Source organism: Bombina bombina, chromosome 2, assembly GCF_027579735.1.
Source record: "Bombina bombina isolate aBomBom1 chromosome 2, aBomBom1.pri, whole genome shotgun sequence".
Lineage (NCBI taxonomy): Eukaryota > Metazoa > Chordata > Amphibia > Anura > Bombinatoridae > Bombina > Bombina bombina.
In genome coordinates this window covers 1,063,398,048-1,063,422,996 of record NC_069500.1, presented here as the reverse complement: position 1 = coordinate 1,063,422,996, position 24,949 = coordinate 1,063,398,048, and the positions used below count along the sequence as shown (strand labels likewise).

Here is a 24,949-nt window from a genome sequence, read left to right as displayed (position 1 = left end):
ATAGTAGAGACTGGGCTATGAATGGCAGCACAATATCTTTAGATGATGAAACTGTTATTGATGTACCAGAGCCATACAATGAGACTGCCAAATATTGTGCATCCCTTGGACACAAAGCCAACCATTCCTTCACGCCTAACTGTATATATGATACGTAAGTATTACTCTTTTCTACAAGACCTTGTTCTTAGAACTCCTGTTTGATGGGCTGAATTATTGTATGAATTATTGTAGTTTCTTACCTTCCTTTTTTAATGCCTGTAAATTTTTATCTTTTATGTTCTCCTGTTTTTTTTTCTTCACATCCCTTTATTTCATTTTGCTCTATACTTCCCATGGTTCCTCCCTTTTTTCTCTCTCTTTTCTCTGTTCTTTTTCCCAAATAAATACATTTAATTTATTTCATCATACATACTCTATGCTATGTAGGTTTTGCACCTTTTAATGTTTGGTCGATATTTTATTATCTTTGTCCGTGTAATGTAGGGAGCCCGTTAATGTATGCCTTGGATTTGTCTACAACATATTATATATTTATTGCTAATTATAGCATGCTTCACGTTACTAAGTAATGTAAATTTTTTGCCACTTCTAATATTGTCAGTATTTTCTGATTGACTTAATAAAAATAACTTAATAAAAACTGGAGAAATGCTTCAAGCATAAAAAACACATTGTTTAACAAAATCAGCGTGAGGCCAGAGTTACAAATCAGGCCTCCCTAACAAGCCAGGTTTTCAGGATTATATTTAGTGACAGCAAGTAAAATAACAATGTTTACTAATCTGGTATTACAGGTGGATGTTTTAATAGTTTAACCAAAACATCATAATGTGGCTGAAACTTTTTTAGTGCACCCTATACTTTAAATAGATGTTGTAGGAAGCACTATTAGCGCACTCATTGGGTTAGTATTACAAGTGTTGAGTTAAGTGATGCGCAGAAGCACATTAAATATTACCACTGTAAAATTAAGACCTGAAGTAATCCATTATTAATAGTATAACACAGAACTGCATGAAGAACTCCACTACTTGTGCACTATCAGCTTAGCTCATCCTCAGCTTAGCGCTCAAGTGATATATTCAACATATTACTCCCCCCCCATATAGATGTGCGTTATGTGAGCGATTTAGTGCACCATCCCTATCCAGTGTTCTACACAGAAAACGTTGTCGGCTGGGTGGGGCAGTGTAATACTATTTATTATTATATCATTTTCTGCTATCTAAAGCACACATTTATTGCACAAATTATCATTAAAAATCTGCAATTAAACAATGCAAAAATGTAATTGGCTAATTTTAAAGTAATATTGGGTTAAATTTTCTCCGGGTGGCCAATAAAATTAGCTGGTTGATGCGACCATTAAATAGGTCCAGGATAAAACACAGCAACATACAGATGTTAGTTCGCCCTAGACTATCGCTTGAGCAATAAAAGGTAACTCTTGACTTGTAATATATGAGCACATATGGAAGCTCTGTTGATTTTGCTTGAGTGAAATTAAAGCACAATAGCGCTAACATTTTTGTGCTCCACTTGTAATCTAGGTCTAGACTATTGAAATATTAGTCGAGAGCTCTGGGGCATCTAACTTTTCTACATTAAACATTTTTTTTATATATAAATTTACTGGCCATCAATTCCTGTAATAGTTTCTGTAATGTAACTAATTTACAACTACAAATTTAGCCGCTTGCTCTGGGAGATCTGTCATTTATACCAACTCCAATCTGGTTACTTACCCTGCTCTTTATTTTTTATTAAAGAACAAGGGGATATGGGAACGCGCTGTAAAAAACAGCATATGAGAGGTAAAAAACTTTATAAGGAATGTAGATTACACAAGCTTATAATAAAAGTTTATAAATGTATTACAAATATTTGTATTACAATAACCGATGCCGGCATCTGATACAAAGTAAAATAGTACAATTAAAATAGGATAAGGATCAACATATAATGTAAAACATCAGTGTGTAATGATGTAAGTAGCTGAAAAAATATATGTTGCAAAATAACACAATGTTAAAATTGAAACAGAGTCAATGTTACCGTCCTTAACACAATCAGGCCAATGATTAGAGTGTTTGGTCCAGCTGTTTATATGAATGCAGGTATAACTTGGGTGATTCCCTCTGCGTTGTTTATAAAACAGCGAAAAACTTGCAGAATCTTCTGGCTTGTATCCAATGACTGAGAGTTAAATTTCAAAGACACTTTCACAGCCCTATTTGCTGGATGTCCCGTGCTGTGGGCCTGTTCCAGTCAGGAGGTCAAATTGCAGGAGTAATGGTAGGTAACGACAAACTTCGTTTCTTTGAAGTTAAAATGAATCAGACTGCTTTTAACAAATGTGGGTCATGGGTGGGAATTACGCATATAGAGTCAATTCTTATATTAAAGTGGCTCAATGCACCGCACCTACCGCATATGTAAGTCAAGCAGATGTATTGCAAATGGAGTTTGTAACAGCGTCCATATTATTCAGATTCCAGTGCTGGACAGAAGAAAGTAGATCATGGGTATGATGGTATTTCCAAGAGAAAAACAACTCTGTGAATTAGAGTTGGTCTCAACCACCTTACCTACTACTTATTTTCACAAGTTATGAGCAAATTTCTACGCGTTTCAGCCTAGTCAGGCCTTTATCAAGATGCTCATTGTGGTCTTTCATGAATTTAAATACACTGTGGTTCTCTGTGATTGGATCAGAGAGGGTCATGTGGATAGATGAAAGAAAGTCATATGACTTTGTTTTACCATGATTTTTCACAGTTTAATCCGCATTCCTTATATGTTTGAAGATACCTCCACATTTTGTTCGATTTTGATGAATGTTAGAACTAATGAGGATTGGAGTAAAAGCATTTAGATTGTGCAGTAGATCTATATACCAGAGATAATACAAGAAAAAATTGTACATGAAATATTTACATGAAAGATTATGCAAAAATATATATATTTCTCCAACATAGGTGTGTCCGGTCCACGGCGTCATCCTTACTTGTGGGATATTCTCTTCCCCAACAGGAAATGGCAAAGAGCCCAGCAAAGCTGGTCACATGATCCCTCCTAGGCTCCGCCTTCCCCAGTCATTCTCTTTGCCGTTGTACAGGCAACATCTCCACGGAGATGGCTTAGAGTTTTTTAGTGTTTAACTGTAGTTTTTATTATTCAATCAAGAGTTTGTTATTTTAAAATAGTGCTGGTATGTACTATTTACTCTGAAACAGAAAAGAGATGAAGATTTCTGTTTGTAAGAGGAAAATGATTTTAGCAACCGTTACTAAAATCGATGGCTGTTCCACACAGGACTGTTGAGAGGAATTAACTTCAGTTGGGGGAACAGTGAGCAGACTTTTGCTGCTTGAGGTATGACACTTTCTAACAAGACAATGTAATGCTGGAAGCTGTCATTTTCCCTATGGGATCCGGTAAGCCATTTTTATTACAGACAGTAAACAAGGGCTTTTTAAGACTGTAGACATTTTCTGGGCTAAATCGATTTATATATAAACATATTTTATTCTCCATAGCCTTGAGGAATTATTTTAATCTTGGGAATTTTGTAAAATAACCGGCAGGCACTGTATTGGACACCTTACTCTCTAGGGGCTTTCCCTAATCATAGGCAGAGTCTCATTTTCGCGCCTGTATTGCGCACTTGTTTTTGAGAAGTATGACATGCAGATGCATGTGTGAGGAGCTCTGATACATAGAAAAGACTTTCTGAAGGCGTCATTTGGTATCGTATTCCCCTTTGGGCTTGGTTGGGTCTCAGCAAAGCAGATACCAGGGACTGTAAAGGGGTTAAATATAAAAACGGCTCCGGTTCCGTTATTTTAAGGGTTAAAGCTTCCAAATTTGGTGTGCAATACTTTTAAGGCTTTAAGACACTGTGGTGAAATTTTGGTGAATTTTGAACAATTCCTTCATACTTTTTCGCAATTGCAGTAATAAAGTGTGTTCAGTTTAAAATTTAAAGTGACAGTAACGGTTTTATTTTAAAACGTTTTTTGTACTTTGTTATCAAGTTTATGCCTGTTTAACATGTCTGAACTGCCAGATAGACTGTGTTCTGAATGTGGGGAAGCCAAGGTTCTTTCTCATTTAAATAGATGTGATTTATGTGACACAAAATTTAGAGAAAATGATGCCCAAGATGATTCCTCAAGTGAGGGGAGTAAGCATGGTACTGCATCATCCCCTCCTTCGTCTACACCAGTCTTGCCCACACAGGAGGCCCCCAGTACATCTGGTGCGCCAATACTCCTTACTATGCAACAATTAACGGCTGTAATGGATAATTCTATCAAAAACATTTTAGCCAAAATGCCCACTTATCAGCGAAAGCGCGACTGCTCTGTTTTAGAAAATACTGAAGAGCATGAGGACGCTGATGATATTGTTTCTGAAGGGCCCCTACACCAGTCTGAGGGGGCCAGGGAGGTTTTGTCTGAGGGAGAAATTTCAGATTCAGGGAAAATTTCTCAACAAGCTGAACCTGATGTGATTACATTTAAATTTAAGTTGGAACATCTCCGCGCTCTGCTTAAGGAGGTGTTATCCACTCTGGATGATTGTGAGAATTTGGTCATCCCAGAGAAACTATGTAAAATGGACAAGTTCCTAGAGGTCCCGGGGCCCCCCGAAGCTTTTCCTATACCCAAGCGGGTGGCGGACATTGTAAATAAAGAATGGGAAAGGCCCGGTATACCTTTCGTCCCTCCCCCCATATTTAAAAAATTGTTTCCTATGGTCGACCCCAGAAAGGACTTATGGCAGACAGTCCCCAAGGTCGAGGGGGCGGTTTCTACTCTAAACAAACGCACCACTATACCCATAGAAGATAGTTGTGCTTTCAAAGATCCTATGGATAAAAAATTAGAAGGTTTGCTTAAAAAGATGTTTGTTCAGCAAGGTTACCTTCTACAACCAATTTCATGCATTGTCCCTGTCACTACAGCCGCGTGTTTCTGGTTCGATGAGCTAGAAAAGGCGATCACTAGTAATTCTCCTTCTTATGAGGAGATTATGGACAGAATCCGTGCTCTCAAATTGGCTAATTCTTTCACCCTAGACGCCACTTTGCAATTGGCTAGGTTAGCGGCGAAAAATTCTGGGTTTGCTATTGTGGCGCGCAGAGCGCTTTGGTTAAAATCTTGGTCAGCGGATGCGTCTTCCAAGAACAAATTGCTTAACATTCCTTTCAAGGGGAAAACGCTGTTTGGCCCTGACTTGAAAGAGATTATCTCTGATATCACTGGGGGCAAGGGCCACGCCCTTCCTCAGGATAGGTCTTTCAAGGCCAAAAATAAACCTAATTTTCGTCCCTTTCGTAGAAACGGACCAGCCCCAAGTGCTACGTCCTCTAAGCAAGAGGGTAATACTTCTCAAGCCAAGCCAGCCTGGAGACCAATGCAAGGCTGGAACAAGGGAAAGCAGGCCAAGAAACCTGCCACTGCTACCAAGACAGCATGAGATGTTGGCCCCCGATCCGGGACCGGATCTGGTGGGGGGCAGACTCTCTCTCTTCGCTCAGGCTTGGGCAAGAGATGTTCTGGATCCTTGGGCGCTAGAAATAGTCTCCCAAGGTTATCTTCTGGATTTCAAGGGGCTTCCCCCAAGGGGGAGGTTCCACAGGTCTCAATTGTCTTCAGACCACATAAAAAAACAGGCATTCTTACATTGTGTAGAAGACCTGTTAAAAATGGGAGTGATTCATCCTGTTCCATTAGGAGAACAAGGGATGGGGTTCTACTCCAATCTGTTCGTAGTTCCCGAAAAAGAGGGAACGTTCAGACCAATCTTAGATCTCAAGATCCTAAACAAGTTTCTCAAGGTTCCATCGTTCAAAATGGAAACCATTCAAACAATTCTTCCTTCCATCCAGGAAGGTCAATTTATGACCACGGTGGATTTAAAGGATGCGTATCTACATATTCCTATCCACAAGGAACATCATCGGTTCCTAAGGTTCGCATTCCTGGACAAGCATTACCAGTTCGTGGCACTTCCGTTCGGATTAGCCACTGCTCCAAGGATTTTCACAAAGGTACTAGGGTCCCTTCTAGCGGTGCTAAGACCAAGGGGCATTGCAGTAGTACCTTACTTGGACGACATTCTGATTCAAGCGTCGTCCCTTCCTCTAGCAAAGGCTCACACGGACATTGTCCTGGCCTTTCTCAGATCTCACGGATGGAAAGTGAACGTAGAAAAGAGTTCTCTATCTCCGTCAACGAGGGTTCCCTTCCTGGGAACAATAATAGACTCCTTAGAAATGAGGATTTTTCTGACAGAGGCCAGAAAAACAAAACTTCTAAACTCTTGTCAAATACTTCATTCCGTTCCTCTTCCTTCCATAGCGCAGTGCATGGAAGTAATAGGTTTGATGGTAGCGGCAATGGACATAGTTCCTTTTGCGCGCATTCATCTAAGACCATTACAACTGTGCATGCTCAGTCAGTGGAATGGGGACTATACAGACTTGTCTCCGACGATACAAGTAAATCAGAGGACCAGAGATTCACTCCGTTGGTGGCTGTCCCTGGACAACCTGTCACAGGGGATGAGCTTCCGCAGACCAGAGTGGGTCATTGTCACGACCGACGCCAGTCTGATGGGCTGGGGCGCGGTCTGGGGACCCCTGAAAGCTCAGGGTCTTTGGTCTCGGGAAGAATCTCTTCTACCGATAAATATTCTGGAACTGAGAGCGATACTCAATGCTCTCAAGGCTTGGCCTCAGCTAGCAAAGGCCAAGTTCATACGGTTTCAATCAGACAACATGACGACTGTTGCGTACATCAACCATCAGGGGGGAACAAGGAGTTCCCTGGCGATGGAAGAAGTGACCAAAATCATTCAATGGGCGGAGACTCACTCCTGCCACTTGTCTGCAATCCACATCCCAGGAGTGGAAAATTGGGAAGCGGATTTTCTGAGTCGTCAGACATTACATCTGGGGGAGTGGGAACTCCATCCGGAAATCTTTGCCCAAATTACTCAACTGTGGGGCATTCCAGACATGGATCTGATGGCCTCTCGTCAGAACTTCAAGGTTCCTTGCTACGGGTCCAGATCCAGGGATCCCAAGGCGACTCTAGTAGATGCACTAGTAGCACCTTGGACCTTCAAACTAGCTTATGTATTCCCGCCGTTTCCTCTCATCCCCAGGCTGGTAGCCAGGATCAATCAGGAGAGGGCATCGGTGATCTTGATAGCTCCTGCGTGGCCACGCAGGACTTGGTATGCAGACCTGGTGAATATGTCATCGGCTCCACCATGGAAGCTACCTTTGAGACGAGACCTTCTTGTTCAAGGTCCGTTCGAACATCCGAATCTGGTCTCACTCCAACTGACTGCTTGGAGATTGAACGCTTGATCTTATCAAAGCGAGGGTTCTCAGATTCTGTTATTGATACTCTTGTTCAGGCCAGAAAGCCTGTAACTAGAAAAATTTACCACAAAATATGGAAAAAATATATCTGTTGGTGTGAATCTAAAGGATTCCCTTGGGACAAGGTAAAAATTCCTAAGATTCTATCCTTTCTTCAAGAAGGATTGGAGAAAGGATTATCTGCAAGTTCCTTGAAGGGACAGATTTCTGCCTTGTCTGTGTTACTTCACAAAAAGCTGGCAGCTGTGCCAGATGTTCAAGCCTTTGTTCAGGCTCTGGTTAGAATCAAGCCTGTTTACAAACCTTTGACTCCTCCTTGGAGTCTCAATTTAGTTCTTTCAGTTCTTCAGGGGGTTCCGTTTGAACCCTTACATTCCGTTGATATTAAATTATTATCTTGGAAAGTTTTGTTTTTGGTTGCAATTTCTTCTGCTAGAAGAGTTTCAGAATTATCTGCTCTGCAGTGTTCTCCTCCTTATCTGGTGTTCCATGCAGATAAGGTGGTTTTACGTACTAAACCTGGTTTTCTTCCGAAAGTTGTTTCTAACAAAAACATTAACCAGGAGATAGTCGTGCCTTCTTTGTGTCCGAATCCAGTTTCAAAGAAGGAACGTTTGTTGCACAATTTGGATGTTGTTCGCGCTCTAAAATTCTATTTAGATGCTACAAAGGATTTTAGACAAACATCTTCCTTGTTTGTTGTTTATTCTGGTAAAAGGAGAGGTCAAAAAGCAACTTCTACCTCTCTCTCTTTTTGGATTAAAAGCATCATCAGATTGGCTTATGAGACTGCCGGACGGCAGCCTCCTGAAAGAATCACAGCTCATTCCACTAGGGCTGTGGCTTCCACATGGGCCTTCAAGAACGAGGCTTCTGTTGATCAGATATGTAAGGCAGCGACTTGGTCTTCACTGCACACTTTTACCAAATTTTACAAGTTTGATACTTTTGCTTCTTCTGAGGCTGTTTTTGGGAGAAAGGTTTTGCAAGCCGTGGTGCCTTCCATTTAGGTGACCTGATTTGCTCCCTCCCTTCATCCGTGGCCTAAAGCTTTGGTATTGGTTCCCACAAGTAAGGATGACGCCGTGGACCGGACACACCTATGTTGGAGAAAACAGAATTTATGTTTACCTGATAAATTACTTTCTCCAACGGTGTGTCCGGTCCACGGCCCGCCCTGGTTTTTTTAATCAGGTCTGATATTTATTTTCTTTAACTACAGTCACCACGGTATCATATGATTTCTCCTATGCAAATATTCCTCCTTTACGTCGGTCGAATGACTGGGGAAGGCGGAGCCTAGGAGGGATCATGTGACCAGCTGTGCTGGGCTCTTTGCCATTTCCTGTTGGGGAAGAGAATATCCCACAAGTAAGGATGACGCCGTGGACCGGACACACCGTTGGAGAAAGTAATTTATCAGGTAAACATAAATTCTGTTATATAAAAAATCACGAGCAGTACGTATTTGCAACAAAAACTTTTTTAGTGGTGATTAAGTCGTGTGTATAGTTAACTCTAAAAAATATTGAAGTGAAATACTATAGAAATATGATATCAAAAACCCATCTTTATTTGAAAGACATATCTTTTTTTGAGAAACATTTCTTTTTTAAAAGACATATCTTTTTTTGAAAGACATATCGTCTTTATTTTTTATTTCCATCTAAAGGGGAGGAGAGTCCACTGCTTCATTCATCACTTGTGGGAAATAAGAACCTGGCCACCAGGAGGAGGCAAAGACACCCCAGCCAAAAGCTTAAATACCTCCCCCACTCCCCTCATCCCCCAGTCATTCTTTGCCTTTCGTCACAGGAGGTTGGCAGAGAAGTGTCAGAAGATTCGGAGTAGTCTCTTATGGGGGGTAATACTCTTCGCAATGGGACTGGAGTTTTAAGTAGTCCTGTCAGCCGCTCAGTGAGAGCATGGGTCTGGAGATGAAGGGCTATTAACAGTTCCTTAAGCAATCAGTGTTGACAAGTTTTGCTGCCTGCTTTTATTCTCTCAAGTCCATGTCAGAAGAGACGCTACTAACCTGTCACACTTGAAGGGCCGTGTTCCTGTTCCACGGCATTGATTCTGGTAAGCCCAGAAGCAGAACTTTTTTTCACTTTCTGCAATGAGATTTTTTTGTAGTAAAAAAATTTCTGCAGGTCATTTTTCAATAAAATTCAGTTTTAAATTGTGTGTGTGTGTGTGTGTATATATATATATATACCCCCCCCCCCCTGCATATCAATATCACCATGGTCTCTTCATACATACCCCCCCCTGCATATCATGTCACCATGGTCTCTTCATGTATAACCCCCCCCCCCTCATATTAATATCACCATGGTCTCTTCATACATACCCCCCCCCCCTGCATATCATGTCACCATGGTCTCTTCATGTATAACCCCCCCCTCATATTAATATCACCATGGTCTCTTCATACATACCCCCCCCCTGCATATCATATCACCATGGTCTCTTCATGCATAATCCCCCCCCCCCCTGCATATCATATCACCCTGGTTTTTTTATGCATACCCCCTGCAATATATTATATAAACATACTTTCACTTCACATATACCCCACCATATTGATTTTATTATGATTACTGTGTGACCATATCAGAGCCTTCAGATGAATGTGAAAGTGTACAAATGCAATAAATAAAACCATTGTTGTCACATTTTATAAACACTTAAATGCCCCCCTCCCAAAAAAAAAACCCAAAAAAACAAAACATTGAGACCATTGATCCAGTTGTTGTTTACACTTTCTGGAGGGAAAACCCCAGGTAAATTATCCTAAATATTTAAAGGGACCCAAGAAAGCACCTGTTATATGTATTTACGGTCAATGAATGTGCAAACACTAGTTTCCTGACAAACGCCCCTGCTCGATGCTGGCTGTCTCTTGGTTTAACAATCCTGACAACCTCAACTCCTCCAGCTAACACAACACGCGTTAGGAGCTGCTGAAGTCCTCATCACCTGAACGCCCTCTGCTGTTCAGCATATTATTCCCTTCTGCACCTCACAGCATATCAAGGAATCTAGAGCTCCACAGACACCAGCCAGGCACACTTATAAACAAATCCATAGACTCGCTGAACCCACTAATTAAACTAGACTAAAGCAGTAATAGAGTCAGGGAACAGTCTACGTTATCTAAAGCTACAAATGTAACAAGTCATAGCTGCTCAGATATGCCAAGGGCCAACGGAGCAGTTTAGGGAGCTTAGCAAACAGTGTCTTGTAAAATCTGGATTGGATGAGACTCTTAAGCGCTTGTGCTTAATTACCCAATAAGGAAAGATAGTCTTACTATGTAGTTGGATTCAATGAGATCTATTTATTTTTAGAATTATAAATACATACAATAAAATTTAAAACAATAGAAATTGATTCTTAAAACAAATCTAACTGGTTGGCCAACCATACAGTGTGAATAAAATGATATAATATGTTTTCCAATCCCTGTTACTTAGTGTGTTATACAAACATATCTGTATATTTGAATTTTTGAATTTTGGTTTAATTGCAGATATTTTTTATGGATTTGATATAGTGGACTTGTGAAGAAGTATGGTATCCACAAAGAATATTCGCAATATTAATTCTTAATTACCATATTTACCATATTCGTTTGTTTAAAGCTGAACATACATAATTAAAATAGCGTCAATGGTATCAACAATATAATTAAAATAGCGTCAATGGTATCAACAATAGTAACAAATAATAAAAGTGAAACAAAAATAAAGTGATACAGTAAAAATCGTATAAGTTATGAAAGATAAAGTCTTTCTGCCGTGATCGTTAGAGTAATTGTTAATTGCTTTTTGTTAAAAGCGCTGTTGTTAAGTCCTCCGTGGGGATAGTATGTGCGGGCGTGCTGCAACACGTTTTTATCTAATTGCTATATATATTGCGATTATAAGTCACTGTTAAGTAGTTTTGGTTATCTGTCCTTCACATTAACTTCCTTAGTTGGTGTAGGTATAATAAATCTTACCCGTTGTTTCTTTTGGGATACTTTGTTTCTGGTCTAGTTTCTTTTTGTACCCAATTCAATCTTTACTGTGATGAATGTGGATCGGAAGCCGGGATAGCCGCTGCCGGTGTTGTAGTGGTTTCAGTATGTCGAGTTGGTTTGTCTCTGCGATTACACACACTTGAAGAAGTAGATGCTGGGGTATTGTGGTAGTGTGCTTTAACCGTTAATCCTTTTGTCAGATGGCTGGGCTTTTTGCCTGGTTCAGGTTTTCAAAACCTCTTGAATTGTTGCGAATGTGTTCTGTTTAGATCCGTACTCTATTTGTTTCAGAGTATCCGATCTGCAGGTGTCCACAGGTTTCTTTAGGCCCAATTATTAGGTAAGGTATTTCAGTTGTTCTTGGCGGTCCTTTGAAAGGAGGACTAGGTGCTTTGAAGGTTGTTCTTGAACGCTTCAGAATATCTTTCAAGCGTATTTGTTGGTCCGTGGTTTGATGTAGTCTTGGCGGTCCACTTCGAAAATGGACTATGAAAATGTTCAGTGTAGCAAGGAGTAGGCAACGCGTTTCAGCTGATTAATACAGCCTTTATCAAGCATATCCTTGCAGTTGTAAACAGTGGGTTTTTGTATTCTGTGATTTGATTCTATTGGATCCCCTAGGTAGTTGTATCTTTACAATCTGGTGATCCTATTGGTTGTTGTGTCGGTGCTTTTGATTGGTCATTCCTTAGCATGTGACCTATTAATGGTTCAGTTTATCACGGTGATGGGGGAATTTTCACTTATTTGTATCAGATGACCAAGTAAATGCATAAAACGTTATGAAAACTTGTTCCAGTAGTAAACACAAATACGAATGTATTGTTATAATAAAAACATAAATAACTTTTTGTACGTCAGAGAATCTGTCCTTACAGGGTTTGTGAGTCAGTATAAGGTTTTTGGTATATGCCAATTTGAATATTTATTATGTTCTATTTAGTCCTTTAGTGCAAGAATTCATATTTTATTGTTGGTTCAATTCTAGGGTTGGTAAATTAGAGGTTTAGTCATTTGTTTTGATGATGCAATTTAATATAACAGTGGAATGGGAAATTTCAATTTTGCGTGTTCTTGTTTGATCTTTAGTAATCGTTTGTTAAAAAGCAGTTTTTTTATTAATAATCGTTATTTCCATTATTATTGCTTTGGTGCAAGTATATGAAACATGCATTATTGGTTCTGGAATTTTTATTCCTATTTTTGTAATTTATTTATTTTTAGTGTTCGTTCTTTTATAATCTTTTGTTGAAGAGCAGGTTAATCTTTTGGTATTCATCATTTCAATTGTATTGGTTCAAGGATATAAAACATCCATTATTAATAGTTGTGTATCAATCTGTTGGGTTTCTCTTCCGAATTTGGAGTGTTTGTTCTCTTTTAGCCTTTGTTGAAAGAGGGTATCATAAAACGATTTCTTAAAATTTGGTGAAATTTTGAATTGTTTATGAAGTGTTGTTATCAGATGCATTATTATTGGTTCTGGAATTTTTATTCCTATTTTTGTAATTTATTTATTTTTAGTGTTCGTTCTTTTATAATCTTTTGTTGAAGAGCAGGTTAATCTTTTGGTATTCATCATTTCAATTGTGTTGGTTCAAGGATATAGAACATCCATTATTATTAGTTGTGTATCAACCTGTTGGGTTTCTCTTCCGAATTTGGAGTGTTTGTTCTTTTTTAGCCTTTGTTGAAGGAGTGTGTCATAAAACGATTTTTTAAAATTTTTGGTGAAATTTTGAATTGTTTATGAAGTATTGTTATCAGATTGGGTTTTTGGTAAAACATGCATTATTATTGGTTCTGGAATTTTTATTCCTATTTTTGTAATTTATTTATTTTTAGTGTTTGTTCTTTTATAATCTTTTGTTGAAGAGCAGGTTAATCTTTTGGTATTCATCATTTCAATTGTATTGGTTCAAGGATATAGAACATCCATTATTATTAGTTGTGTATCAACCTGTTGGGTTTCTCTTCCGAATTTGGAGTGGTTGTTCTCTTTTAGCCTTTGTTGAAGGATTGTATTATAAAACGATTTTTTTAAATTTTTGGTGAAATTTTGAATTGTTTATGAAGTGTTGTTATCAGATTGGGTTTTTGGTGTTGGCATGCAGGATTTTTTGTGGTTCAAGTATTCAAGAAACAGTTTAGACTGAAGTCTATATTCAGACCTTTTGGTCTTAAGGTTTGCATTTCGAAGATCCATTTTGCTTCTTTTTTAAGTAGGTTGTTTGCCTGGTTACCACCTCTTATATTTTGTTTGATTTTTTGTATAGCTGTGTAGTTGAAATATTTTAGATTGCTGTTATTGCAAGTTCTGAAGTGTTTGGGAACTGGCAGGTCTTTATTTCTTTCTAGTTCCGATTTTTCTATTGATAATATGTGTTCCCTTATTCGTTCTTTTATCATCCTTTCCGTTTCACCTATATATTGTTTGTCACATTTTGTGCATGTTATAAGATATATTATGTTTGTGTCTGTACATCTTATAGTCTCTTTTATTTTATATTCCTTGTTTGTGATGCTGGATTTGAATGATTTAGCTTTTTTTGCATGTCTGCATGCTTTGCAGAAACCGCAGGGATAAAATCCCTGTAATGTTTCACCTTGAACTCCTTTTTGGATTTTCGGTTTGTTATGTTTTATGGTTGGAGCTAGTGAACTTTTTAGGTTTTTGGCCTTTTTGTAAATGAATTTTGGGTTTTGTGGTAATTTCTCTCCTAAGTGTGGATCTTGTTGTAGTATTTTCCAGTGTGATTTGATAATTTTTTCTATTTCACCTCTATCCTCACTGTACTCTGTGATGAAAGGGATGAACCATTCTTTAGATTCTTCTATAGTGTTAGTTTTATCTTTGGGTTTATATTTGAGTATGTCCTTTCTGTTGGTTTTTTGTACTTGAAGTCTTTCCACTTCTATTTCTTCCTCTGTGTATCCTCTTTCTATGAATTTCTCTTTAAGTCTCTTTGATTGGATTTCAAAATCTGTGTCTTTTTTACAGTTTCTTTTGAGTCTAAGGAACTGACCCTTTGGTATATTTTGTTTCCACCGCTTGAGGTGACCACTTGTTTCGTGTATGAAGTTGTTTGCATCGACCTCTTTGAAATAGGTTTTTGTGAGAAGCTCGTTATTTTCTATGCTAATTTCTAGGTCTAGATAATGTATTTTCTCTGTACTGTAGTCTGCAGTGAATTTTAGATTAAGTTGATTGTTGTTCATATGTTCTAAGCAGGTATTTAAATCTTGTGTTGTGCCTTTCCAGACAAAGAAGAGATCATCAATAAATCTTTTATACATGATGAAATTATTTTTGAAGGGGCTCTCTTGTAGGAATTGTGTTTCCCATATTCCCATGAACAGATTTGCGTAACTAGGGGCAAATTTAGTGCCCATAGCAGTGTCTTGTACCTTAGCACCTTGCCCATAGCCTGCAGTACCATCTTGCAACTGAAGCCATTTTTAGGGCTGCCAGTTATGGGGGGATCTGTCGGGGGAAATGGATTCAGGGGGCCCCAGCATCCTCAGACCAGAGGGATCCCCCTCCGGACTTGTGAGCACAGCCAAAAGACAGGACAGGCTCCTAAACTTCCCAACAAATAAAGCAGATGAGGGAACTGAGCACTCTGTGTCCCTCCTACAGTGCCGTAGAGAGGAGGAGAGCAGGGAGTGTTAGAGGATTCGGGGCAGGCAGGCAGGCACGCACGTAGTAAATATAATATTATATGTTAAGAGGCTCAGGCTGGGAATGAAAGGGAGGCACTTCTCAGTGTCACATCTCACATGTACTGCGTGCTTTCAAAACAGACTTCGGAACGGCAATATTACAAAATGACATTCTTGAAAATCAGAATTTGTTATTGCCGTTCCGTAGTCTGTTTTGAAAGCACACAGTACATGTGAGATGTGACACTGAGAAGTGCCTCCCTTTCATTCCCAGCCTGAGCCTCTTAACATATAATATTATGTTTACTACGTGCGTGCCTGCCTGACTGCCCTGAATCCTCTAACACTCCCTGCTCTCCTCCTCTCTACGGCACTGTAGGAGGGACACAGAATGCTCAGTTCCCTCATCTGCTTTATTTGTTGGGAAGTTAAGGAGCCTCTCCTGTCTTTTGGCTGTGCTCACAAGTCCGGAGGGGGATTCCTCTGGTCTGAGGATGCTGGGGCCCCCTGAATCCATTTCCCCCGACAGATCCCTCCTAACCGGCAGCCCTAAAAATAGCTTCAGTTCGCAGATCGCACTATGTTCTGCCTTGGGGCTGGTAAGATCGTTTCATTATATATATATATATATATATATATATATATATATATATATATATATATATATATATATATATATATATATATATATATATATATATATATATATATGTGATAAAAGCAAGAAGACAGGGTCACAGTGGGACTCCTTTTATCTGTATAGAATCTAGGGTATTACCCTCGGAAGGAGGTTATGGAACAGGGGGGATTTTTAATATACATAATAATGTTTGTGTTTTTTTGCTCCACTTGTGTGAGATGAAGCTCTGTCAGTGTGGAACAATTAAAGAGAGATTGAGGCGGGCCTTTTTGGCGTGTCTCTCAATCAGTGCAGGGGCGGTCCTGCATGGCACTCCATGTGACCGGGTGTGGCCTCAGTAACTTCCTCTTTCTCAACCTGTGTTCGGAGGACACGAAAGCTGTTTCTTGTAGTCCGGGTCATAGGAGGTGGTGAGTGCCCCGGCGACTCTACTAACTGTGTATACTGTAAGGAGGTTCCGGTGGAACAGCCGTTACAGCTCTGTTCCACATGTTGTGACAACATTACTCCTTCCAAAAAGAAAAAGGTATTTAGTACAACCGAGCCGTCCACCTCTGAGGGTTCTCCGTCCGGCGCGGTGCGTTCCCTACAAGCATCTCCGATTACACAAGCAGTTCCCCAGGGCACTACTAACCCTCCTGTGGGATGGGGCCCTTTTGGCTTTCAGATTTCGCCAATCAATTGCAGACGGCGGTCTCTGCGGCCATAAATGCGATGCCTCGTCCTACTAAGCAGAAGGTACGGCACAGCTATTCGTTTCAGGGGTCTTTGACTCCGCTGGCTATCTCGGACTGATTATCCGCGGAGGAGGACAATTCCGACTTGTTGGAGGATGTCGCTTCTGAGTCAGAATCGGCTACTTCTAGGCTTCCGTCCATGGAGGAACCAGATTTCAAATTTAAGATGGAGCATTTGCGTTTCTTGCTGAAAGAAGTGTTTGCTACGCTGGAGGTTCCGGAACCGAAGCTACTGGAGGAACCTTCGATTCCTAAATTGGATAGGGTTTACCAGGACAGTAGTGTCCCCAGGCCTTCCCGGTTCCTATCAAAATGGCGAACATTATTAAAAATGAATGAGAGAAACTAGGTTCACCCTTTTCTCCCTCGTCGTCTTTTAAGAAGCTTTTCCCCGTTCCAGATGTGCAGCTTGAACTGTGGGGAACTGTCCCTAAGGTGGATGGTGCTATCTCCACGCTCGCTAAGAGAACGACCATTCCGCTTGAGGATAGCTCCTCTTTTAAAGAACCCATGGATAAAAAGATGGAGTCCATGTTGCTGAAGATGTTCCAACTGACAGGGTTCCTTTTCCAACTGGCGGCTGTCGCTGCAGTGGCTACCAATTGGTGTGACGCACTAGCAGCAATGGTCGAGGTGGAGACCCCCCTCAAGGAGATTTTGGATCAAATCAAAGCCTTAAGGGTAGCGCATTTGTTCATTTGTGATGCAGATTATTTGCCTGAATGCTTAGACGTCAGGATTTTCTGTTTTAGCTTGCAGGGCTCTGTGGCTAAAATCGTGGTCTGCTAACAGTACATCTAAGTCCTACTTGCTTTACCTTCCATTCAAGGGGAAAGTTTTTTTTGTTTTGCCCAGGCCTGGATTCTATTATATCTACAGTCACGGATGGCAAGGGCGCCTTCTTACCTCAGGATAAGAAAGCCAAACCTAAGGGATCTACTTTTCGTCCCTTTCGTGCAGACAAGTCTCAGCGCCAGCAGCCTTTCGCAAAATCTGAGCAATCCAAGGGATCTTGGAAGCCAGCAAACTCTTGGAATAAGTCCAAGCCGAACAAGAAGCTCACCGAGTCAAAGTCGGCATGAAGGGGCGGCCCCTCGACCCGTCCTTGGACCAGGTAGGGGGCAGACTATCTCTTTTTGTGGGGGCCTGGAGGGGAGACGTTACAGACCCTTGGGTCCTGGAGGTCGTCGCCCAGGGGTACAGGATAGGTTTCAATTGTATCCGCCCAGAGGCAGGTTCCTCCTGTCAAACATCTCTTCAAAACCAGAAAAGAGAGAAGCCTTCCTGGGGTGTGTGAGGGATCTCTCATCTCTCAGGGTAATCGTCCCAGTTCCTCATGTAGAAAGAGGTCTGGGGTATTATTCAAACCTTTTCGTGGTCCCAAAGAAGGAGGGCACATTTCGTCTAATCCTGGACCTAAAGGCCCTAAACAAGTTTTTGTCAGTCCCATCGTTCAAGATGGAGACGATCAGGTAAATTCTGCCCCTGGTTCAAGAGGGGCAATTCATGATGACTATAGACCTGAAGGATGCTTACCTTCATGTTCCAATCCACAAGGATCATTTAAAATTCCTAAGGTTCGCCTTCCTGGACCAGCACTTCCAGTTTGTGGCCCTTCCGATTTGGTCTGGCGACAGCCCCAAGAGTCTTTACAAAGGTTCCGGGAGCTCTTCTCGCAGTAGCGAGAGCCAGAGGAATTGCAGTGGCTCTGTATCTGGACGATATCTTGGTCCAGGCTCCATTCTTTTGTCTGGCCGAGGATCATTCGAGAGCTCTCCTACTTCGATCCCATGGGTGGAAGATAAACTAAGGGAAGAGTTAATTGGTCCCCAGCAACAGGGTGGAGTTCCTGGGTAAGATAATAGATTCTTCTGCGATGAAGATATTCCTGACAGACCAGAGACGTTGCAAGCTGGCGTCCAACTGTCTAGCCCTGCAGGCATCCTCCAGGACATCTGTGACCAGATGTATGGAGGTAATCTGGCTTATGGTATCCAGCATAGAGGTCATTCCATTCACCAGGTTTCATTTTAGACCTCTGCAGCTGTGCATGTTGAGACAAAGGAACAGCGATCATTCAGACTTGTCCCAACAGATATCTCTGGATAGACCGGTGAGGGAATCCCTGTCTTGTAGGACCCGACCGGTGCAGTTTTCCCAGGGAACTTCTTTCCTGAGACCTTCCTGGGAGATTGTAACCACGGATGTGAGTTTATCAGGTTGTGGAGCTGTTTAGGGTGCCAGAAAGGCACAAGGCAGATGGACTCGAGAGGAATCAAGCCTACCTATAAAACATTCTGGAACTTCCAGCGATTTTCAATGCTCGGAGGGCTTGGCCCCCTCTGGGGTCGTCCCAATTCTTCAGATTCCAATGGAACAACATCAACTCGTGGCTTATATAAACCACCAGGGAGGGGACAAGAAGCTCCCTAGCAATGAGAGAAGTATCTCAGATTCTGGAATGGGCAGAGACTCACAATTGTTCACTCTCAGCGATCCACCCCCGGGTGTGGACAACTGGGAAGCGGATTTTCTAAACAGACGTTTCATCCAGAGGAATGGTCTCTCCACCCCGAGATGTTTGCGGAGATCTGCAGCAGTTGGGGGACGCCGGAAATAGATCTCATGCCGTCCAGACTCAATTGCAAGCTACCCATATATGGGTCATGATCCAGGGATCCCCAAGCGGAACTAATAGACGCCTTGGCAGTACCCTGGAACTTCAACCTAATCTACATATTTTGACCGTTGCCTCTTCTACCTCGAGTAGTGGCCCGCATCAAGCAGAAGCAAGCTTCAGCGAAGGACGTGGTTTGCTGATCTAGTGGCGATGTTGTCTTATCCGTCGTGGAAGTTACCTTGTTGCAAGGACCTGCTAGTTCAAGGTCTTTTTCTATATCAAAATCTCGATTCTCTGAGGCTAACTGCGTGGAGATTGAATGCCAAGTCTTAGCCAAGAGAGGTTTTTCGGAGAGAGTGATCGACACTCTCGTCCAGGCCAGGAAGCTGGTCACTAGATGCATCTACCACAAGGTGTGGAGGACCTACTTGTCCTGGTGTGAGGAACGAAGATACCCTTGGCACAAGGTCAAGGTATCCAGGATTTTAGCCTTTGTCCAGGATGGTCTTGATAAGGGTCTTGCCGCCAGTTCCCTGAGGGGACAGATCTCGGCTTTATCCGTACTGTTGCGCAAGAAGCTCGCGGAGCTTCCTGATATTGAGTCCTTTGTTCAGGCTCTGGTTAGGATGAGACCGGTTTTCAGGAATCCGGCTTCTCCCTGGAGCTTAAACTTGGTGCTTAAGGTATTGCAGAGGACTCCGTTTGAGTCTATGCATGCTCTGGACATTAAGATTCTTTCATGGAAGGTCCTGTTGTTATTGGCTATTGCTTCGGCACGCCGAGTCTCTGATTTGGTGGCCTTACAATTTGAGCCTCCTTACTTGTTTTTTCATGCTGACAAAGCCGTTCTGCGAACCGGAATGGGATTTCTTCCTAAGGTAGTGTTGTCGTAACATTAACCAGGAAATAGTGGTTCCTTCCTTGTGTCCTAACCCATCCTCTTCAAAGGAAAGGTTACTTCATAATCTGGATGTGGTTCGGGCCTTGAAGTTTTATCTTCAAGCCACGAAGGAGTTCAGACAGACGTCGTCCTTATTCGTTGTGTATTCTGGAAGATGCAGAGGGCCTCTGCAACTTCTCTATCTTTTTGGATGAGGAGTATGATCCGTCTGGCTTATGAGACAGTGGGATACAAGCCTCCTCAGAGGATTACGGCTCACTCGACTAGAGATGTGGCCTCTTCTTGGGCCTTTAAGAATGAGGCTTCTATGGAGCAGATTTGTAAGGCAGCTACCTGGTCATCCTTACATACTTTTGCAAAATTTTACAAATTTGACGTTTTTGCTTCGGCGAGAAAAGTTGTTCCTTGTTCCCTTGGCAGAATGACTGGGGGATGAGGGAAGTGGGGGAGGTATTTAAGCCTTTGGCTGGGGTGTCTTTGCCTCCTCCTGGTGGCCAGGTTCTTATTTCCCACAAGTGATGAATGAAGCAGTGGACTCTCCTCCCCACGATATCAGGTAAGCATAATTTGTTTTTTAATATTTATATATATATATATATATATATATATATATATATACCTTTAAAAACAATGATGTTTACAAAATTTTGTTCAAAATATAAAACTTCTATTTTTTCACATTTTTAGCGCACTACAAAATATAGTTTAAAAAAAAAAGCCATATAAATTTTAAGCCCCAAACTTGTTAGCTGAGGGTGGGATAGAGGAAAAATTCAAAACACTCAAAAATAATATAGTAACTGGCGCCTAGATGGAATACAAGCTCACTATAAAAGAGTCCCTAACAGATTCTTGGATAATAGCAGTTGTAATGTATAGGAGCGCCAAAGGCTAAAGTATTACACAGGTTTCTTTAAAAAGAAGGTGGCAGAGCCAACTGGAATAACCAAACAATGTCAAAAGTGCTTATGGGGACAAAATTACTATACCAATTAAACAGGTAGACGAATAAACTCAGATCAATAAGTCAAATAGTTAGTAAAACCTATATATTTTTATTTATAGAGAGCAATCTCTCAAGATACGATAAAATGTAAGAATACAATATATCATAGAATACTAGTATGAGGATAAAATTAAAAATAATGTACACGGATAAAAATTTAATAAAAGGTCCACACTGGTATATGCCAGGAAGAATACAATATAATCTAGAAGAGTTCATATAAGATATATCATCAGAGAATAAAAGAAATATACAATTCGGATAATGTGTCACAAAATACCTTGATTAAATGACAGATAATGTGAACTATGCAAAATTTTACAAATAAGAAAAAATACAGAAATAATAATATAAAGAATGATATAAAAATTGGCTTATGGCCACTAAGAGAGTGCCGGCACACTAATAAACTAAAACAACTAAAAAAAAAAAGAAAGATCTCTAAAAATTAGTAAGTATAAACGTCCATGGGCCAACACTTATGGTCCTAATGATATTTAACAAATTAGAGAGTCCCAAATGTGGTGACCAATGGGTGCAATGATGGTGAAACAAATAGGTGTATCCTGTTCCAAGGTTATCCTATGTTTGTATTATCCGGATATAGATGAAAACCTAAATAAAAGAAAAAGAGGGAAAAAACCTATACAAACTGCAGTTGCTTGCGGGTTCTATAGGTAATAGACTCACCCAAACAAACGATCCTGGAAAGATAAATAGGCTCGCAAATCCTGCTGCGGAATAACGTCTACGCGTTTCAGCCCTATACAAGGGCCTTTCTCAAGACATAATGAGGCTAGATCTATTGTGTTTATTTAAAAGGAGTGACGGTACGTCAATAATGGCGTACCAGAAGTGACGTTATCGTCGTCACGTGCACGGCTGACTTTAATCTTTGGCGCCAAATATAGTTGGTTTTGATCGGACCTCCCTCCTTTTAAATAAATGGTACTTATCTACTCCATTAGCAAGTCCGAATTGGCTCCTCCAAGTAAGGCAAATGTTTGGGAGAGTTTGGCCATTGAAAAATAATTGAAGCAAGCAAGGTATTAATGTTTTCACAAAGTTTTTACACCCAGTCAGTATTGCAGTTCTACAGTAAAGTATTTTAATTACAATATGTGTTATGTCCCATCAAATAAAAGCAGTTTAAATTTAAAGTAAAACTAACAAGAAGTGTATGTATGTGTTTGATGGATATCTAGGAATATATTGCCCTCTGGCTCATATAATTCCCCTAGAAATTGTTACTTTCTACAGCGAAGGGACATCTTCCTTTTTTTTTTTTTTTTTTCAAGAATAGTAAAAGGTTTGTAAATCTTTCAGATGTAATAGAGAACATGTTTGAATACAGTGTCCCTTTATACACAGATTATGCAGCCAGTGCTTTATATTTCTAAATCATGCTTTTTATTTGATGCATTATAAGTGTCAGATTCATTAATTTCTTCAATAGCAAAACACAGTGGCTTAGATTACTGTTACACACCAGCAATCCCGCAGGCTTTATAAACAGGGGTGCCCAATATGTTGTTTTACAAATTGGAGTGCAATGTGACACTTTTAGAAAACATTTCTCTGTTCAATAATGCTTAATAAAAATGCATAATAAAAAGAAAATACAATAACACTTACTCTGAATTTCAAATGAGATATTTTTTTGACAAGTTAGAAAATGTCTTTCCATTTCCCTGCCACTTCTATCACAGCCATCAGCTAATCACAGACTTGCACATGCTCAGTAGGAGTTGATGCCTCAGAAAGTAATGGTAGCAAATTTGAAAGTTGTTTAAAATTGCATGTTCTACCTAAATCATGAACATTTAATTTTTACTTTTAGTTTACTTTTTTTTTTTTTTTTTTTAAAGATAACTTTAAAATGTGCACCTTCTGGTGTTTTAGGTTTACCCACCCTCGCTTTGGTTCCATAAAGTGTATCCGGACAATAATGGCTGTAGAACCAGATGAGGAGCTGACTGTGGCCTATGGTTATGACCACAACTCTTCAGAAAAGAATGGACCTGAGGCACCAGAATGGTACCAGCAGCAACTCATGGAGTTTCAAGTGACCCAGAAGAAGTGAACAGCAGCTACTTTTTACAGGGTTTGGGGGGAATTTGGGTAAAATGATCTATGCATTATATTTCTACAGAAGATAGGACATCTGGAAACTAATAAACATTACCGGAAAACCTAATTAGCCTGAAATGTTATTTTAGCATATTAGGCCTGACTAGTCCAGTATCAAATGTTTAGGACTTTGACAATGGAAATTCCATTTAACACTTAGGCAAATCAGTGTGACAGCAGAATTTTATTTATCGTTTTGTTTTTTTCTTTTACAAATGCCAAATGGAAATAAAACTCACTGGATAATTATATTGTTTATATATTTTCAATGTAAGGGTTTTGTGTATATATGTTACAAATTAACATATATTGTGTCACACTAAAAGAACGTTTTATATATATTTTTTTTATTATTATTACAGTTGAACTGTAAATTTCTTGTGCATTTAGTAATGGCAAAATCCTTCAGCTTTGGAGGATATATCTAGTCTACTGAATCTTTAACTCATAATATTCTACATCATGTTAGTAGAATGTGATAGGGGTTATTTCTAAGTCTCTCATCTGTTAAAATTATGGACTAAAGTGAAGGATTCTGATGACCATAAAGCAACCTGCAAATTAATTTAGCTTAAAGGGACATGCAACCCAAAAAAATGCTTTCATGATTCAGATAGAGAATACAATTTTGAACAACTTTCCAATTTACTTATTTAATTTGCTTCCTTCTCTTTTTGTACTTTGTTGAAAGGTTTATCTAGGCAAGCTCAGGAGTAGCGGAGAACCTAGGTTCTAGCTGTTGATTGGTGGCTGCATATATATTATATATATATATATATATATATATATATATATATATATATATATATATATATATATATATATATATATATATATATATATATTTTCCAAGTTAAGGAAAGCACAATCTTACACAGATAGATTGCCAAGGTGCTCCGCAAACCACAATACAAAAGTTCTCCACAAATGCAGGCACTCACTGGTCTTGGTTAAAACAAGATGATTTATTTAATTCATTAAAAAGGTATCCATGACGTTTCGGTACATTCCTGTACCTTTATCAAATGTTACTGCTATACTAACAAAAAATTAAAACCTCCTGACAAACTTACCTACATCTTACTCCTAAATACCCCCAGTGTTCACTGAATAGCCGCCACAATGCCGTCGACGGAGTAGGCGTCTGACGTCATCAATGCGCATCACTATGCGCAGCGTCATCACTGAAATGCCAAAGTTGCCATAGCAACCTCCGTTAAACAACCGGCCCGTACGGCTATTCATATGAAAGCTATTAGATTGTTGCTGTCCTGCCTCTGTACATGGATGCGATCCTAGCAATATATCAATTTTAGACTCAAGGAATCATATGTCACAGCTCTAAGGCATCTGTATATGAAAAGTGCAGCAGCAACGATCGTTATCATTAAGTGTACAATAATAAAACCAATAACCTCTGGTGTGACTAATCGCTAATCTTAGCTATATTACAAATTAACACCACTGATGATAGATCACTGTATAAAATGACAAATCATATTGCATAAGAAATCACAGCATTGTGGCGGCTATTCAGTGAACACTGGGGGTATTTAGGAGTAAGATGTAGGTAAGTTTGTCAGGAGGTTTTAATTTTTTGTTAGTATAGCGGTAACATTTGATAAAGGTACAGGAATGTACCGAAACGTCATGAATAGCTTTTTAATGAATTAAATAAATCATCTTGTTTTAACCAAGACTAGTGAGTGCCTGCATTTGTGGAGAACTTTTGTATTGTGGTTTGCGGAGCACCTTGGCAATCTATCTGTGTAAGATTGTGCTTTCTCCTGTTAAGTGTGGTCAGTCCACGGGTCATCATTACT

At 40.0% G+C, this 24,949-nt stretch overlaps 1 protein-coding gene across 1 annotated transcript; it reads left to right on the top strand.

Moving 5' to 3' along the window:
• Positions 1–23,375, top strand: LOC128650030 (histone-lysine N-methyltransferase SETD7-like). The gene is made up of 2 exons (XM_053703684.1): positions 1–154; positions 22,899–23,375. The coding sequence occupies exons 1-2, from the start codon at positions 18–20 to the stop codon at positions 23,077–23,079; spliced, it is 318 nt and encodes a 105-aa protein (XP_053559659.1). The 5' UTR covers positions 1–17; the 3' UTR covers positions 23,080–23,375.
• The last annotated feature ends 1,574 nt before the right edge of the window (positions 23,376–24,949 follow it).

What these genes read in the sequence shown, in the direction of transcription:
- LOC128650030 (XM_053703684.1), top strand. Translation starts at nt 18, where the DNA reads ATGAATGGCAGCACAATATCTTTAGATGATGAAACTGTTATTGATGTA. An exon ending in CCTAACTGTATATATGATAC is followed by an intron (nt 155 to 22,898) that starts GTAAGTATTACT and finishes CTGGTGTTTTAG; the next exon opens with GTTTACCCACCCTCGCTTTG.